This window comes from Centropristis striata, chromosome 14 (assembly GCF_030273125.1).
Source record: "Centropristis striata isolate RG_2023a ecotype Rhode Island chromosome 14, C.striata_1.0, whole genome shotgun sequence".
NCBI lineage: Eukaryota > Metazoa > Chordata > Actinopteri > Perciformes > Serranidae > Centropristis > Centropristis striata.
This window is the reverse complement of record NC_081530.1, coordinates 6,450,331-6,465,354: the sequence shown is the minus strand read 5'-3', so window position 1 is coordinate 6,465,354 and position 15,024 is coordinate 6,450,331. Positions and strand designations below refer to the sequence as shown.

The window sequence follows — 15,024 nt, the reverse complement described above, 5'->3', positions numbered from 1 at the left end:
ATTAACTTGAAGCTGCCAGATGGTTTGTTCCATTTAACCATTTAAGATGCCTGCAAAAAGGCAGACACCACATAAAATATGTGATTGGGTGAACATCTGTCATCACTATCTGGTAACATCTCAAGAACCTGTTTATATATTAATTAATTAAATTTAATGTGTGATTGTATCTTATATAATTTTAATTTAATTTGATTGCTGTCCTGTTTCTGTTTGCTCGTGGGATTCTTCAAGTCAAAAGCTCAACAATGCAAATGCCGCAAGGTACTAAATAAATAATTGTTTTCGGTGCTGTGTATTGTAATGTTGGCTCGTAACCAGGATGTGGGACCAGTTTAGTGCTGATGTGTCCTTAACCCCCAGCTCTGTGTCAGCGTTCACTGCATGTCTCTGTCCCTCCGTCACTGTGTGTTGTCACAGCACTAGGATCAATATTTGAACTAGAGGGAAGGGTTAAAGGCCGCTCCTATTAAAACTGTTAATGTCACATTCAGCAGCTGCACTCAGCCCCGCCCTGATAACACGGATCTGACACTCATTCTCTCCACACACACACTGCTACGGCCGGCCCACTGGAATAGGATGCAACTTCCTGGTTTACAGTGAAGCACAAAGCAGCAGCTCATGAACACCTTAACTCACCTCAGATAAAGCTGAGAAATACTAACACACTTGTTGTGTTAACTAATTTCTTCCACTAAACAGAGTTATTCCCAGCTTTTACTGCCTTGACTCAGCTCACTTTTCTCTTTGGATACTTTCTTTTCTGCTTTTATGATCTCCCTGTGACCTCTATTTCTTTGTGCAAAAAAGAAAGAAACTTAAATTATATTATTATATATATATCCGTGTATCTTCTCTTCAATCCATATTCATTTGGAAATCAAAACACAATAAAACAAGTTTGATTTCATGTTGTATTTTTTATTTTATTTTTTTTCAAGTAAAACAACAGATTGTTTTATTCAAAATATGCCAGTAAAATATGAATAGATTGTCATTTCTCATCTTTATTTTCCATGTCTCCCTTAACATAAGAAGATGGGAAAGGAGGCAAACAGAAAATGTGAAAATGGGCATTTTGTCACATCTCCCCCCGAAGGAATCAATGCGAACAAAGGAAAAGGTTAATTTTATTATTAATTACAAATTGCAATTAAAAGGAAACTATCAATAATCAGAGACTTGTTCCACTTCAGGTAGACAGTGGACATCCTCAGGATGTTCCTCAGCTGACTGCAAGACATTCTGATGTATTGTTTCAAAAATAAAAGCCTTTTGAAATCTCACATAATGCAATGTTTTTCCTCTAATTTCATATTACAATTAAAAGAAAACGGACCATATTCAAAGACTCATTCCACTTCAGATGGACAGTGGGCGTCCTCAGGATGTCCCTCAGCTGATTGCAGGACATTCTGATGTATTATTAAAAAATAAAAGCCTTTTGAAATTTCACATTATTTGCTATTTGTCTTTTAACTTCAGATTACAATTAAAAGAAAACCGTCCATGATCAAAGAATCATTTTACATCAGTTGGACAGTGGACATCCTCAGGATGTCCCTCGCCTGATTTAAGGATATTCTAATGTATCCTTTCAAAATAAAAGCCTTTTGAAATCTCACATAATACACAAATTTTCCCTCTAATTTCAGATTACAATTAAAAGAAAAGCGTCCATAATCAAAGACGTACTCCACTTCAGGTAAAGGACGGCCAGCTCTAGGCAGATTTAAACAACTCCTTCCATTTCTTAATGATGGTTTAACTGAACTCTGTGGGATGTCCAATGAGTTGCACATTTTTTGTAGCCATCTCCTGACTTATACTTTTCAATGATCTTTTCTCTGAGTTCCTATGAGTGTTCTTATGTCTTCATGTTGCAATTGTAGCAGGAAGAGTGATGAACTGACATCCCAGACACAGATGTTTTTATACTAAATCATGTTCTCTTGATGGTGTAGAAGTAGAATTTTTTTTTTTTAGTATTTGCTTTAATGTACCTTCCATGTTGTCAAGGTGATTTCCTGTAATAATGTTTTTCTAAATGTTTTCATTTTCATCCAAGCTACTAGTTCAAATAAAATACAGCACATATGTTTTGACATTTATTCAATACACTGTACAAAATAATTCAACGGAAAATATGACCATATGAATGTGGATTCGGTATTCTTACAAACAATTCATACTGACGAAAAACTGAGCACATCCTAAAAAGGGCCAACATTATCAAGATTGCATGAAAATAAAAATAAAAAAACATGGTGGGTGAAAGGAGCAAAAAAACAACCCATAACATTCTTGCAGTCCCACAAGAGACACAGAGGTCATTGTTTTCACAGAAAACACTCAATATAGCTGAGCCTTAGAGTAGTTACCCATTCATCTGACTCTTAACACTGACAAACGAAGCCCTCCTGGGTTCAGATCTGAGATCAGGGAATAGCTGCTCTTCTGACGGGATCATGACATGTTTCAAGATTGTCATGCCACACACACAAACGCACACACACCAGGTTGACGGTTTGAATATGAGCTGCTGAGACAGAGCTAAAATATGGTAATGCAAACTGCTGTTGCTTTTTCATATCCTCCTCAATGCCAGCTGCTGGAAGACCTTCACCAAAGTCAGCAGAGTTCATTTTCAAATTTGCTCAGGACTGGGTGAAATAAAGCTTAAATACTATGCAGTTTTTCATCAATCACATTTCATCAGTCTTAATTAATCAGAAGTGTGGCTAAATTCTGTTGGCATTTTCTTTATAAAGTGCTTCACTAAATGTTTGGGTCACATCTGTGACCGTTCTGTACAAACCTGACCCATGATGTAGCCAAACTAAAGGGAATATGAGAGCAATATGAAAAGTAAGTACACAGTACAAGAGCCACAAAGCAAAGACAACCAGTTGTGTGGAAAGCCTTCTTCAGACTAGGAGACTTCCAGTCGGTTGAACATGTTAGTGAAATGGAAAGTGACAGAGCAGATAGGCAGTTAGCTGCTGCAACTCAGACATAGTGGTCAAGTGTGGTGGCTTGTGTCAGTCTCACTGTTAAAAAGGATGACAATAAAAACAGACTGCCCCATCAGTGATCATGTCAGAGACTTTTCAGTCTCTCTATCTCTCTCTCTCTCTCTCTCTGGTGGTGCAGAAGGCCTTCAGAGTGGAGGACACAACGTTGGTGTCTGTCGTCACAGAGAACGGCTCTCTAGGGCCAAGAGTTCTCAGAGTTGTTCCCAGGTTTGCAGAGCAGTGTCACCTAGTGTCCATGCTGTGGGTGCTGGTTGTGCTGGCTGTTAGCAGGGTGGTTGGGGGGAAGTGGCGGTCCGTTTACTCCAGGGTGGTAAAAAGCGCAGTTGCTCTCGTACCTACAGCTTCCCTTCATCATGAAGTGACGACACACGGGTCTCTTGGACATGTCTGATAGGAAGAAACACAATCGCATTACAATCACATCGCACAATCAAACATCTATAGAGGACACAGTGCATGATGTGCTGTCAGCTGTCAAAGTCAGTCTGCTGATGAGGACCATGTGATATGGTCAAAAGCTCTAGAACTATCTCAACTGTTTTGGCAACTGCCATTTCAAACAACAATGAACTTCAGCAGAGTGGGAGTATGACATGATTCTGCTGTACTGACCAAGTTAGTGAAATTTAAATTAATTTTATATTGTATATTATTATAATTATTGGTTCAGGTAATTTTACCCCTACACAGTAAAATCAGCATACCCAAATTAACACTGTAAGAGTTGATTTTAACACTTTTAAAGTGTCTATATGGGTCCACACCTCAGAGTGTTAATTTAACACTTTTTCGAGTGTTGGTACCTTTACACTGAGTTAGTGTAAATTTGACTCTTTTTGGAGTTAAAATTTAACACCAAAAAGAGTCAAATTTACACTAACACTCTATTTGGTTTTCTATTATTAACACTCTGAGGTGTGGACCCATATAGACACTTTAAAAGTGTTGAGATCAACTCTTACAGTGTTAATTTGGGTATGCTGATTTTACTGTGTATTCAGGTATATTATGTGACCTTTATTGCTTTGTGCTGGCTGTGGCTGATATTTTAGGATATAGTGTAACTCCCAAGCTACATACCATTCATGTTGTTGTGTCCTCCTCTGGGCCCCCCTCGTCCTCTGCCCCTGAAGCCAGGCTCTCCTCCTCGGCCCCGTCCTCCTCTGTGGAAGTGACCGCCTCTGTGAGGTCCTCCTCTCATAGAGTCATCTCCCCAGTAGTTGCCATTTTCTCCTCTGCCCTGGCCTGGAGGCGGGCCCATCATGCGCGGGCCCCCGCCGGCGTTGAAAGGAGGGCCGTGATTATGAGGCGGTGGAGGGTGGTTGAAGCGAGGACCGCCGGGCGGGTTGTTGGGAGGGTACCCGCCATTCATGGGCATCTGCATGTGCATGTTCATGTTGTTCATGTTGTTCATGCCTGGTCCGTGGCCCAGCAAACCCTGGTTGACTAGATAAAAGGAAGAACAGGTTTGTTAACAATGAGGGAGAGGAGAAACAGGTGGACATCATGCAGCAACAGCAGGAGAGATGGAGTTCAACGGTAGAGTAAAAGGTTAAGTTTACCTGGTGGTGGTCCACCCTGGTTCTGGTTTTGGGTCTGCTGTAAGGAGCCCAGTAGCTGTTTGATCTTGTCTGAGAAGTTGGGCTGCTTGATCAAGTCTTCAGTGGACTGGTTACCAGAAGCACCCTGACAAGAGACAGCAACACATTAGCTACACGCAACAACTGCCAATCGATTCTTTTACATCCAGGTCCAGCTGAGATTACACAGTCCATGTAGAAATTTCATTAGAAAAATGAAAAGTGAATTTAGTGTACTTTGTTAGCGACTTTAAAAAAGGAAACCAGTTTTCAGAATGTAATAAAAGTAATATCATATGAGAACCAGATTCTGGTGCTGACTCCATAGTTACCATGATAGATGAGAGCAGCTCCTGTACATTGACCGTGGGAGCTACAGGGTTGCTGACTGTGTTTGTGGCCTGCGGGCTGCGGGAGGTGTTGCTCAGATTGCCCATGAGGTTGGCCAGGACCGGTGGCAGCTTGGAGCTCTCGTTTTGGGCCATGGCAGAGGCCTGCTGGGACGTCGTGTCCATGGGTTCAACATAGCCATCATCCATCATGGAGGAGTCCTGAAATGCACCACACTGACAGCTTAGTAGGCAGCATATTACACAGAATGGCAATCACTTATCAAATGAACGTAGAAACAAGCCCAGATCTGAGCACATATATCGTCTTACAACAGAGTTCACGTGTGATTGATAAAACGTTTGTATCTCTCCAATCACAGCGTGACAATGATCGGCTGTTGATAAATGTGTCGGCTAGAAACAAGCATCATTTGAATATCACACCCTAAATATATACTTTATTTAGATGCCTCGCCTCGAGAGTTTACGACACCAAAGGACGCAATACAGCCAGAAAGAGGCTAAAGTATTTATAGTTATATACTCAAACAAATTAAGTGAATATTTTACATTTGGAGCACAGACTTACAGTTTTCACAGCTTTTTGGTTGCAGCCAGGAGGTAAACAATGTTTTAAAGTAAGTTGAAATTCCAAAAGAAGAGGAATTTCTCAGAGAAATTAAAAACAGCTGCAACAGAACAAACTATTTTTGTTTAGCAGCATAAAAAGTGAAAAGGAAGGAAATCAGTGGTGCTGTCAGAGCAGTAGTGGATCATTCAACTCCCGGTGAGGTTAGAATATTTCATTCATACATCTTGATATAAATAGACTAGTAGCCTATACAATATGCAAATATTGTTGTTAATATTATGATGGAGAGATATTATTCACCTCTTTACATTCAGTCGTCGTACACCCACTTTACGTGCACTTTGTCATACGCTCGTTTGATATATGAGGCCACTGCGCTTATTAAGAGACACAGATATCAGAAACAGAATGTGTGTGTATGTGTGTGTGTGTGTGTGTACTAACCTCATCTAGAGGAATGAGACGAGGAGGCATGGGTTCATAGGGCTCTGGGTCTGGTTCATGTGGACTGTCGGGCACACTGGTGATAATGAAGAAGGGTAAATCATTAACATACATAGTGCAGGGCCTCACTCTCACTTCTCATGGTAAAAATTCTATGAAGAATTTTAACAATAAAAATAGAGAGGACCACAGGTTCAGATGTATTTTTAATACTAAAAAAATGTAATCCTAATATATATACAGTACAGGCCAAAAGTTTGGACACACCTTCTCATTCAATGCGTTTCCTTTATTTTCATGACTATTTACATTGTAGATTCATCAAAACTATTAATGAACACATGTGGAATTATGTACTTAACAAAAAAGTGTGAAATGACTGAAAACATGTCTTATATTCTAGTAAGCAAAGGGTGGTTACTTTGAGGAATCTAAAATACAAGACATGTTTTCAGTTATTTCACACTTTTTTTGTTAAGTACATAATTGCATATGTGTTCATTCATAGTTTTGATGCCTTCAGTGAGAATCTACAATGTAAAGAGTCATGAAAATAAAGAAAAACGCATTGAATGAGAAGGTGTGTCCAAACTTTTGGCCTGTACTGTATATATATATACATATATATAAAACACACAAAGTACCATAGTCTGTAGTAGCAGGCTTTGTCTAATGTCTTACCTCTCTTTGCTGAGGAAGATCTCCTGCAGGATGCCCATCTCGCGGTCTCTCTGGGTCAGTTTCTCTGTGCTGTTGGCCCCAGAGGTGACCAGGCTGCCAGTAAGCGTCAGAGGCCTGGGTGGGGTCCAGGGGACCCTCTCTTCCATGGTGTCGTGGGAGAGCCGGCGGGCCATCTCAAACGTCTGTCTGTCCATCATTAGCTCTCGTTTGGCCGCCTCACCAAAGTCCTTAATCTTGTTGACATTGACTGTGAATTAAGTGTAATAATATTATTATCATTATATATTTTTAACAGGGAGTTGATGTCAGGGATGCTGGGCATTCAAAAGGGCATGCCTTACCTCTTTCTGTCTCATCCAGGTCAAAGTAGAAGTAGTGTTTGAGCTGCTCCTCCTCAGCCCAGTGAACTGTTTTCTTCTTCTTGCCCTTTTTGCTCAAGCTCTCTTCTTCTCCCCGTGGTTCTGCCAGAGCGTTTGGCTTCTCACCTACAAATAAGAAGATAAAAATTAGAAAGAACTATGTTAGGAGACTGGGAACACTCAATTAAGCTAGAAAACAGAAGATAATATGATGTCATAGAAACTCAATAAGTCTATTGTCATCAAGCACCTTGGACGTGGGTTTTTGAGGACGTACCGTTATCTGAGACCTCAGTGTCCTCTGAGGGAACAGGGGTCCCAGGCTGCTCCGGCTCCTGGTTTTCATCAACAGGAGCGATGGAAGCAGCACTTTCTGGAGATGATGGTTTCACAGAAGATGAAGAATACGCAGAGAGTTTGCTGTCAAATGGATTCGCCTGAGGACAAAAAGGAATGAGTGTGCGACTGGTTAAACACCAAATTTCATTATTGTACTTTATGTGTGAAAAAACAACAATGTTGTCAACTAAAACTTCTTAATTCTTGGAAAGTCCTGCATGAGGAGATAGATTGACAGTCTGAACGAGCCTTTTTCCTCGATAATTTGTAAGTTTTTATAAAAATTTGTAAGAAGTCTATTATGTTTGTTTCTAATTTTAACAGACCACGATCTGAGGAATTCTCCAACCACAAAAAAACTAGAGTGATGACACTTGGGCCTACATATGATTTTAAAAAAAGATCAAGGACACTTGTCACAGGACTAAGACTATCTTTAAAACTATCTGAGAACATTACCACTGTCTTAGAGAGAGAAAGTTACTTAAAGTTTACTCAAATTGACTAAAACTAAAATGAATATGACAAACATTTGACTAAATCTGATAAGCAAAACTAAACCTAAAGAGATGTTGTTGAAGTTAATTTGAAAATGAAGTGTCAGAAATATTAGAAGCTTTGGACTGACAAATGCTGCACTGTCACAAGGTCAACATGTACTGAGATCAGTGCGTACCTTGTTAGACGTGGGGGAGACAGCCTTGGTATTAGTTGGAGTACTGCCACTGGATTTCTTCTTTTTGATCTTGATGCCGGGCACCGGGGCAGAGTTCAGAGCATCTAGGAACCCGGTGCACTCCATCGCTGCAGGAAAGACACAAGAGCAGTGAACACTATAGCAGGTACATCATTATCGTGTCTTTAATAAGCAGTATTCAAGCGCAATCTGGTCTTTGAATACATGTATGTTTAAACTTACGCTGTGCTGGAATGATCTTGACTTTGATCTCTTTGGCAGAGTTAGAGGGGGTGTTTAGAGGTTTGTATTTTTTCTCCAGAGGTGGAGCATCTGATGGACCAGTGCTGTTGAAGGAAAATGAACATAAAAGGAAACATGTAAGTACCATCATCATCCACCTGAGGGCGGCAATGAGCCAGTTGCAAGAATGCACAACAAGATGCTGCTGCACTAGGGAGAGAGTGAGGTACTGTACCTCGGCCTCTTGAGGACTGGAGGCTTGATGTTGTACTTGTCACCCAGCTGTGGGGCAGTGGGTGTCTTCTTAGCAGGGGCTGGGTTCGGAGTGTCCATCTCCAATCCTACACAGCATAAAACACATTATTTCATACACAACTTCTTTCACTATAACACTGAGGGCTGTTAGAACCGGGGGCTCTTAAAGCCTCCTACGCTCACCCGAGATCTTTTTTCTAAACTTGGTCCTACAATACACTCAGAACAAATGAACAAAGTCAACCATTTATTGAAAGAATAATAGCCAATTGCAATGCTCAGCGCTGGACTCTGCAATGTGATCTCCATGGTACCACAAGACAGAGTGATTACAAACTTCCTTAATTTTACATATCTCTTCTTGGGTTTGACTAACCTCGTCAGTTGGGTGGGCTTTTAACGCAATTGGTCAATTTTTTGTGTGATGCCTTTCGGTTGCCACCCTTAACCGTGAACCTGGGGATTTGACATCTCCTTGACCTTTCAAAATCTGTGTGTGTGTGTGTGTGTGTGTGTGTGTGTGTGTTGTTTGCTGGGGCCTTCACATCCCCTCCCTAGTCTTCATCTCGTCTCCATGTCCTCCTCTTCTCACCACTGTCAAGGCCTGAGCTGAACTCCTCCCTACAAATTCCTGTCTGATACTGTCCCGAATTTGAACTGAACCATGAGTTCAGAATTTAGCAACTACTTTACTACTTTAGCCAATCTGAATATATTCTTTATCCTTCAGGGCCCATTACATCACTGTTCATCAGGTTAAGTTTACCTATGGAGCGGATCTTGGCGTGACTGGGTGCATGAGCTTTAGGCTTCTCCTTCTTCTTCTCCTCATCTCCACTCTTCTCCTTCACATCCCGCACTGGCACCTTGCCCTCCTCTTTCTTCTTCTTCTTATCTAGAAGACAAGTACAGAGTGTGTTAGTAACTGTAACAGGTAAAAGCCATGTAAAGCACAGACAGACATTTACAGTGAATGGATTGGTCTGTACCAGCAGGAGAGCTGCCACTGCTCGACACACTTTGAGAGCGGATTGTAGCCATCCAACCTTCTACAAGCACAGACGCCAACTTCCTCAGCTCTGCAAGTAAGACATACATATTAGTGCCATACACACTACTGAGATATATATATATCTGTATATATGGTTTTGATTTCATTCTGATGTACAATCAAATGTACCTTCGGTGTCTGCACTCTTGCTTAGCTGCTTCACCAGCTTGGCTGTGTTGTTCTGAGAGAAGAAGATAAAGACAACAGTAGGTCAGGTGTTGCCTGTAAAGCTCATTGGAGGAGTGTTATTATGGTGGAAGAACTGAGGCAGTACCTGTTTGAGGTGGTCCACTTTGAGAGGCAGCTTCTGTAGAGTGAGCAGGATAAGCTGCAGCAGGGGAGTGTTGTTGGTGGATTTGGAGTAAGTGAGCCAAGAGTTGAGCATCCTGTAGCCACCCACCCTGATAAACCTGGATGAAGAAGACCACACCTGATTTATTTGCAGGCCAACAAAAACATTCAAACATGGAAATAATTGCTCTGATTGTCAGAAGTGTTTATTTTCAGAGTAGTTCTGTTGATCAGTGATGAGGCTGCTGCTATTCTGTGACCAAGACATTCTGCCTATGCAGACTAACATTTGCCCTGGTGAGTATTTCTGACTGCTGAGCAGTGTGTGTGGACAGTTTGTGGACCTCTTTGGCACAGAGGAATAAGATGTACCAGGCTTTATTAGCCAGTTGTATGTTCTCAGAGAGCCCTAGATTATAAACAGCCAACTGCCATAATGAGTTACAAGACTGGAGGGTGTGAGAATAAATACTGATTGACTGCTGTACTTGGACAAAGCAATCAAAACAATGAAAGTGCCATTATATTGAAACAATACATGAACTAAGCACATCATTTAAACCACAAAACATCCATGTGAAACTGTGCTAAAAGAATCAACATTCTACCTGGTGGTATCTAATGGACACTAACTGTGGTATAATAGCAGCCCTAAATATACAGTTCACTTATGCACTTTTAAATTTAGAAAGAGCACAGTGCTCTTTTGTATGTCAATTTCAGCAATATTTAACTTCAACAGAAATTAATTTTGCAAAAGCTGACATTAAAACACTGTTCAAAGGGAATATTGTCATACTTGAATCCAGTCCTGTGTTAATAATCATTAAGAGCAACAATTTGAACATAAAGTACACAAAGTAGAGGTAAGACATACCTGTTAAGAACATCATGAGATTTGGTCTGTAGTAAGATGCTCAGGTACATACATCTACTGACCATCTTAGTAGAAGCTTTCATCAGGCTGTATTAAAAAAGAGAAAAAGTGTTATGAATAACATAGACATTGTTCAATTGATAAGTTAATGGTTTATAGGTTAAGAGTGCAAATGTGTCACATCTATTTTCATTCTTCTCACCTAAACACCTTTGGGACTCCCTCCAGGCTGCGGAGCTCTCCATCCTTCCCCAGCAGAGCCTCCACACCCTTCAAAATCTCTCTGGGGTCCACTGGTCCCCCCGCCATATCTGAAACACACACATTACACAATTAAGACACACGCCAACAGGACACTGGGGGTACATACTACACACGTACTTGCATACTAAAGTGCAACTTAGTGGGGCCTGCTAATTTAGAAAAGGGAGCTCCACTCGATTGAATTCCACAACTCCCAATTTGTTTTGTTTCAATAATGTCCCAACAAGCCACAATAGCCGCTCCACGAAACACCCATCTTTAACTGGACCATGCCAACACAGTCACAACATAGTGATATCGTGTTTTTCAACACAATATAGTTCACTACTGGACACCATCCAGACTCACTTTTAATCTTCTCACTTCAGCAATCCAGTGGTTGACAACTCCAACCAGTTGTATCAAGGCCGTTCCATCAACATCAAAGTCAGAAATCCTGACACACCGCGCCCAGATCAGGAGATTTACACCACAAGCTTGACAAGGCCTTATGTGCTGAGGGTCTGTGCAGCAGCCTGTTCATCAATACTCTGATCCAGTAAATATTTGGAAAAAAAGGCTAAGAATGAAAACGAAACACTATCTAGATTGATGATCTGGCTGAAACGGTCACATACTTATCACTTATCACAGGCAAGTACATGCCACAGAGTGTACAGCACCCTGCCACTGAAACTCATACTTCAGATGTTTGGAGTGGTTCATGGAGCCAACCGAGCACCAGTTCAGCAGGACGTCTCCTATCTAGGACTATTACTTGCAGGATATATAGACTGACAGAGGTTCATTTGTTACTGCTCAGCCCAGTTCAGGCCATGATTTATCAAGCAACACTGCATGTTTTAAATGATGTACAAAACACTACACGATCTTTGTAAAGTCGACATTTTTACCCAGTTTGGCAATTTGACTAAAGATATCGAACTTCACTATCAATAAGTATTTAAAAGCTAAAACAATGATTTACTTTTTTTTTTCTTCTTTTCTTCTAAACAAATATATGTATTATATTGATGTGTATTAAACACGAAACAAGGTGAAGGGTCAAATTTAAGTTAGAATTAAAACAGGGTGAATCTTAGAAAGAAATGTTACTGGTAATGATTTATCACATTTTTAATTCCATACTTATATAGCAGGCATTTATATTTGTACAAAAAAAATCAAATTAAACAAGTAGCATGTAACAGAGACATCAAAAGTGCCTTGTAAAACCCTGTTTTCACTAATTCATGTGGCAACTGATAAAAATGAATGGTAAAAATTCAGATTTTACATTCCAACTAATTAAAAATGTGATTGAAAGTAACTGTGTGAAATATGAAATGCTTGAAAACTGTAGAATTAGTACATTAGGTACACAGTGGCGACTCAGACAACAGTGGTGTTAACGGCATCACTGTCAACTGCTCCGGCAAGGGGTACAAATCAGGACACTTACTCCCACCTACAGGTCAGTTTATGTTTACCCTGTAACATTATTATTATTATCATAGAATATATACATATCATAATATATTATTAGAATTGTTGGTGCAACATCACATGAATATGGTCTGAGCTGACACACAATCTGGCTGTAAATGAAGTCATGAATGAAAGGTGTTGGATAGTCCAGAAAGTCAGTCTGCTTGTTAACTTTGAAAAGTCAAGAGTGATCCAAAGACAGCCAACATCAAGACAGTTGGCTTTAATGAATGTCTTCAATTTTATGGATTAAAAAAGTATGACAAAATGTCTTATGAGTAACCTTAAACTGGTTCATGATATAGGCTAACTGTTTGGGTTGAGTATTAAAGGCATGCACATATTTTTCCATGTTTATGCATTTCATAATGAAACTGTTCTCATACTAATTTATCAACTCACATAAAGAATCTGCATTTCTGGTAAATCAATTCATTGGAAATGTCATGATGTGATGAATCAGTTAGGTCTTACCCGTGTAACTGTTGTAGTAGAAGTTTTAAATAGTCTCAGACCTCCACAACACTGCAAATAACCCAATTCCTGTAAATGTCACAATTGTTACACATAATACACAAAGTCAGTGTTAAACATGTCCCTGTTTCCTGTTTGGAGAGAACATTATTTGTGCTCTAGTCATGTGATTACATGTATCACTGGCACAGGATGGCAAAACAAACTATGACTGGACTCAAATTACCAAAAAAATAAGGACTCTTTTCTGTTTTGCAAACAACAGACTTGACTATGACAACAAGGAATATTCAAAAAATGAGAAACTGATTAAATAAAATAACGCAAAACGCCCTCAGTTATATAAGGGCAGTTCACGGAGTCTATAAAAGGCCTGCGCTTAACCCGACGTCTGTCATATCTGTGCACAGGCTGCTGCTGTGGCTAGGCTGCCTGTCAAAGGGGAGGGATCTGCAGGCTGCAGACTGCTAATCATGACCCTCCACTTCTTAACCACTTCGGCGACAGCAAACCAATCCCTGCACAAACAATGGCTCCCCGATCAGAAAACGGAAAGGCAAGCACCAGATCTACGGAGCTGCACGCGTAATAACAGCCTGACCATGCGTTCAATAACACTCTGTGCTTTTTTCTGCATTTCAGTTTGGTTAAAAAAAAAATAAAACTCCCAAATGTTGTTCCGAGAACATTGCATTGCTAGCCCCCGGAGCTGTCCGAGAACAAAAACCACAACCAATCCACCACATGTGCCAATCCGGACTCTGTTAGTGCTGCGAAAAACCACCTCGCTTGAACCATCATCCTGCAATCTTTATCCACAGATTGCCGAGTACATGATGCGGGCTTAAAAAAATAAATCCCTGTGCTTTAATTATCGACATTTCAACAACACAGTGCTTCATAAAATATGTCCACAATCCTCAAAGCTAACGCAATCTTTATGTATAGATTGCGGTGGGTGTTCAATCCGTGGAGCAGCCCCTACAAACAAGGTAAATCTGGCAGGAAAAAGTCCGACTTCATGAGCTGGAACTCAGTTTCTATGCCTACGGCAATCTTTATGAATAGATTGCTTATGGTTATTTTACGGATTAACTCACTACGTTTAGTTTTATTTGTACAACTCGTCCATTCCGTCTCACACACGAAGAAACGGAGCCTTGTGCCTCCGTCCACTTTCCTGTGTGAGCTCATACTATCACAGTCTATGTTGTTATATTTACAATAACCTGCTAACTCACGGTGCCTGCTAACCGGCTACCGCTAGCTAGCCGTCATTTACGACCATTTTAACTTGATTGAGCTCGATTTAATTTAACTTCAAAATCAACTTACTATTGACACTATAGGTCCTCAGCGTCTCGGGTGTATTAGAGTGTGCTTTTCGGGCACTTATATCTCTTATTTCATCAATTTTATATCGTCAACCTTCATGGTTTTAATATCAACTGAAATAACTCTTATGGGTGGGGCTGTGATAGCTAAGAGCTAGCCTTTTCTTCAGGAACAAACTGGAGGCAAAAATAGTAATCAAATGTCCATTACTTGAAGAAAAAAAATATGATTTTGAGTAGAGTTGTTCGAAGTCCTCGACGGTTCAGTCTTCGGAAAAGCACATTCATACCTGTAAAACACAAAAAACACACATTTAAACTTCCAATGAAAATGTCGTCGTCCTTCGACTACATTTAAGTCCTTTATGTGTTGTTGAATTCATTCAGTAGGAATTTGCATTTTAGACGGACAATATTTTTGATAAGAAGCCTCGCTGTCCTTGTAACTTCACTTACCTTTGACCAAATCCAGGAATGAGCTCGAGGAGGAGGGACTTCGCTTTTATACTGCGTGACGTTTTTGACGTCACGGGCTGCGTTCTTGTCTTTTCCGTTGAAACAAAATGGCGGATAACCGACCTTCTAGCATGAAGAAGGACATAATGGCGTACCACACGTTTTGGAAACTGTTATTTTGAATTACGCCATAGATAAAACTAGAAACCATTGTGCATTGGCTTCATGAAGTAGATACTGGGGCACATAAACGCATTTTGTTGATTTAGCT

At 40.3% G+C, this 15,024-nt stretch overlaps 1 protein-coding gene across 2 annotated transcripts; it reads right to left on the bottom strand.

Annotated features, from left to right (window-relative positions):
- Nucleotides 1–2,098: 2,098 nt before the first annotated feature.
- On the bottom strand, nucleotides 2,099–15,024 carry ppp1r10 (protein phosphatase 1, regulatory subunit 10). Of its 2 annotated transcripts, none has more exons than XM_059350800.1 (19): nucleotides 14,754–15,024; nucleotides 14,299–14,587; nucleotides 10,961–11,069; nucleotides 10,759–10,845; nucleotides 9,865–10,000; nucleotides 9,720–9,771; nucleotides 9,529–9,618; nucleotides 9,306–9,434; nucleotides 8,520–8,625; nucleotides 8,285–8,388; nucleotides 8,042–8,169; nucleotides 7,304–7,463; nucleotides 7,009–7,152; nucleotides 6,668–6,914; nucleotides 5,987–6,062; nucleotides 4,951–5,169; nucleotides 4,601–4,724; nucleotides 4,119–4,484; nucleotides 2,099–3,425 (listed from the first exon to the last, which is right to left on the bottom strand). In XM_059350800.1, the coding sequence occupies exons 3-19, from the start codon at nucleotides 11,065–11,067 to the stop codon at nucleotides 3,265–3,267; spliced, it is 2,436 nt and encodes an 811-aa protein (XP_059206783.1). In that variant the 5' UTR covers nucleotides 11,068–11,069; nucleotides 14,299–14,587; nucleotides 14,754–15,024; the 3' UTR covers nucleotides 2,099–3,264. The 2 variants fall into 2 exon arrangements, with proteins under 2 accessions (XP_059206783.1, XP_059206784.1); XM_059350801.1 differs by having other exon boundaries at nucleotides 14,509–14,587.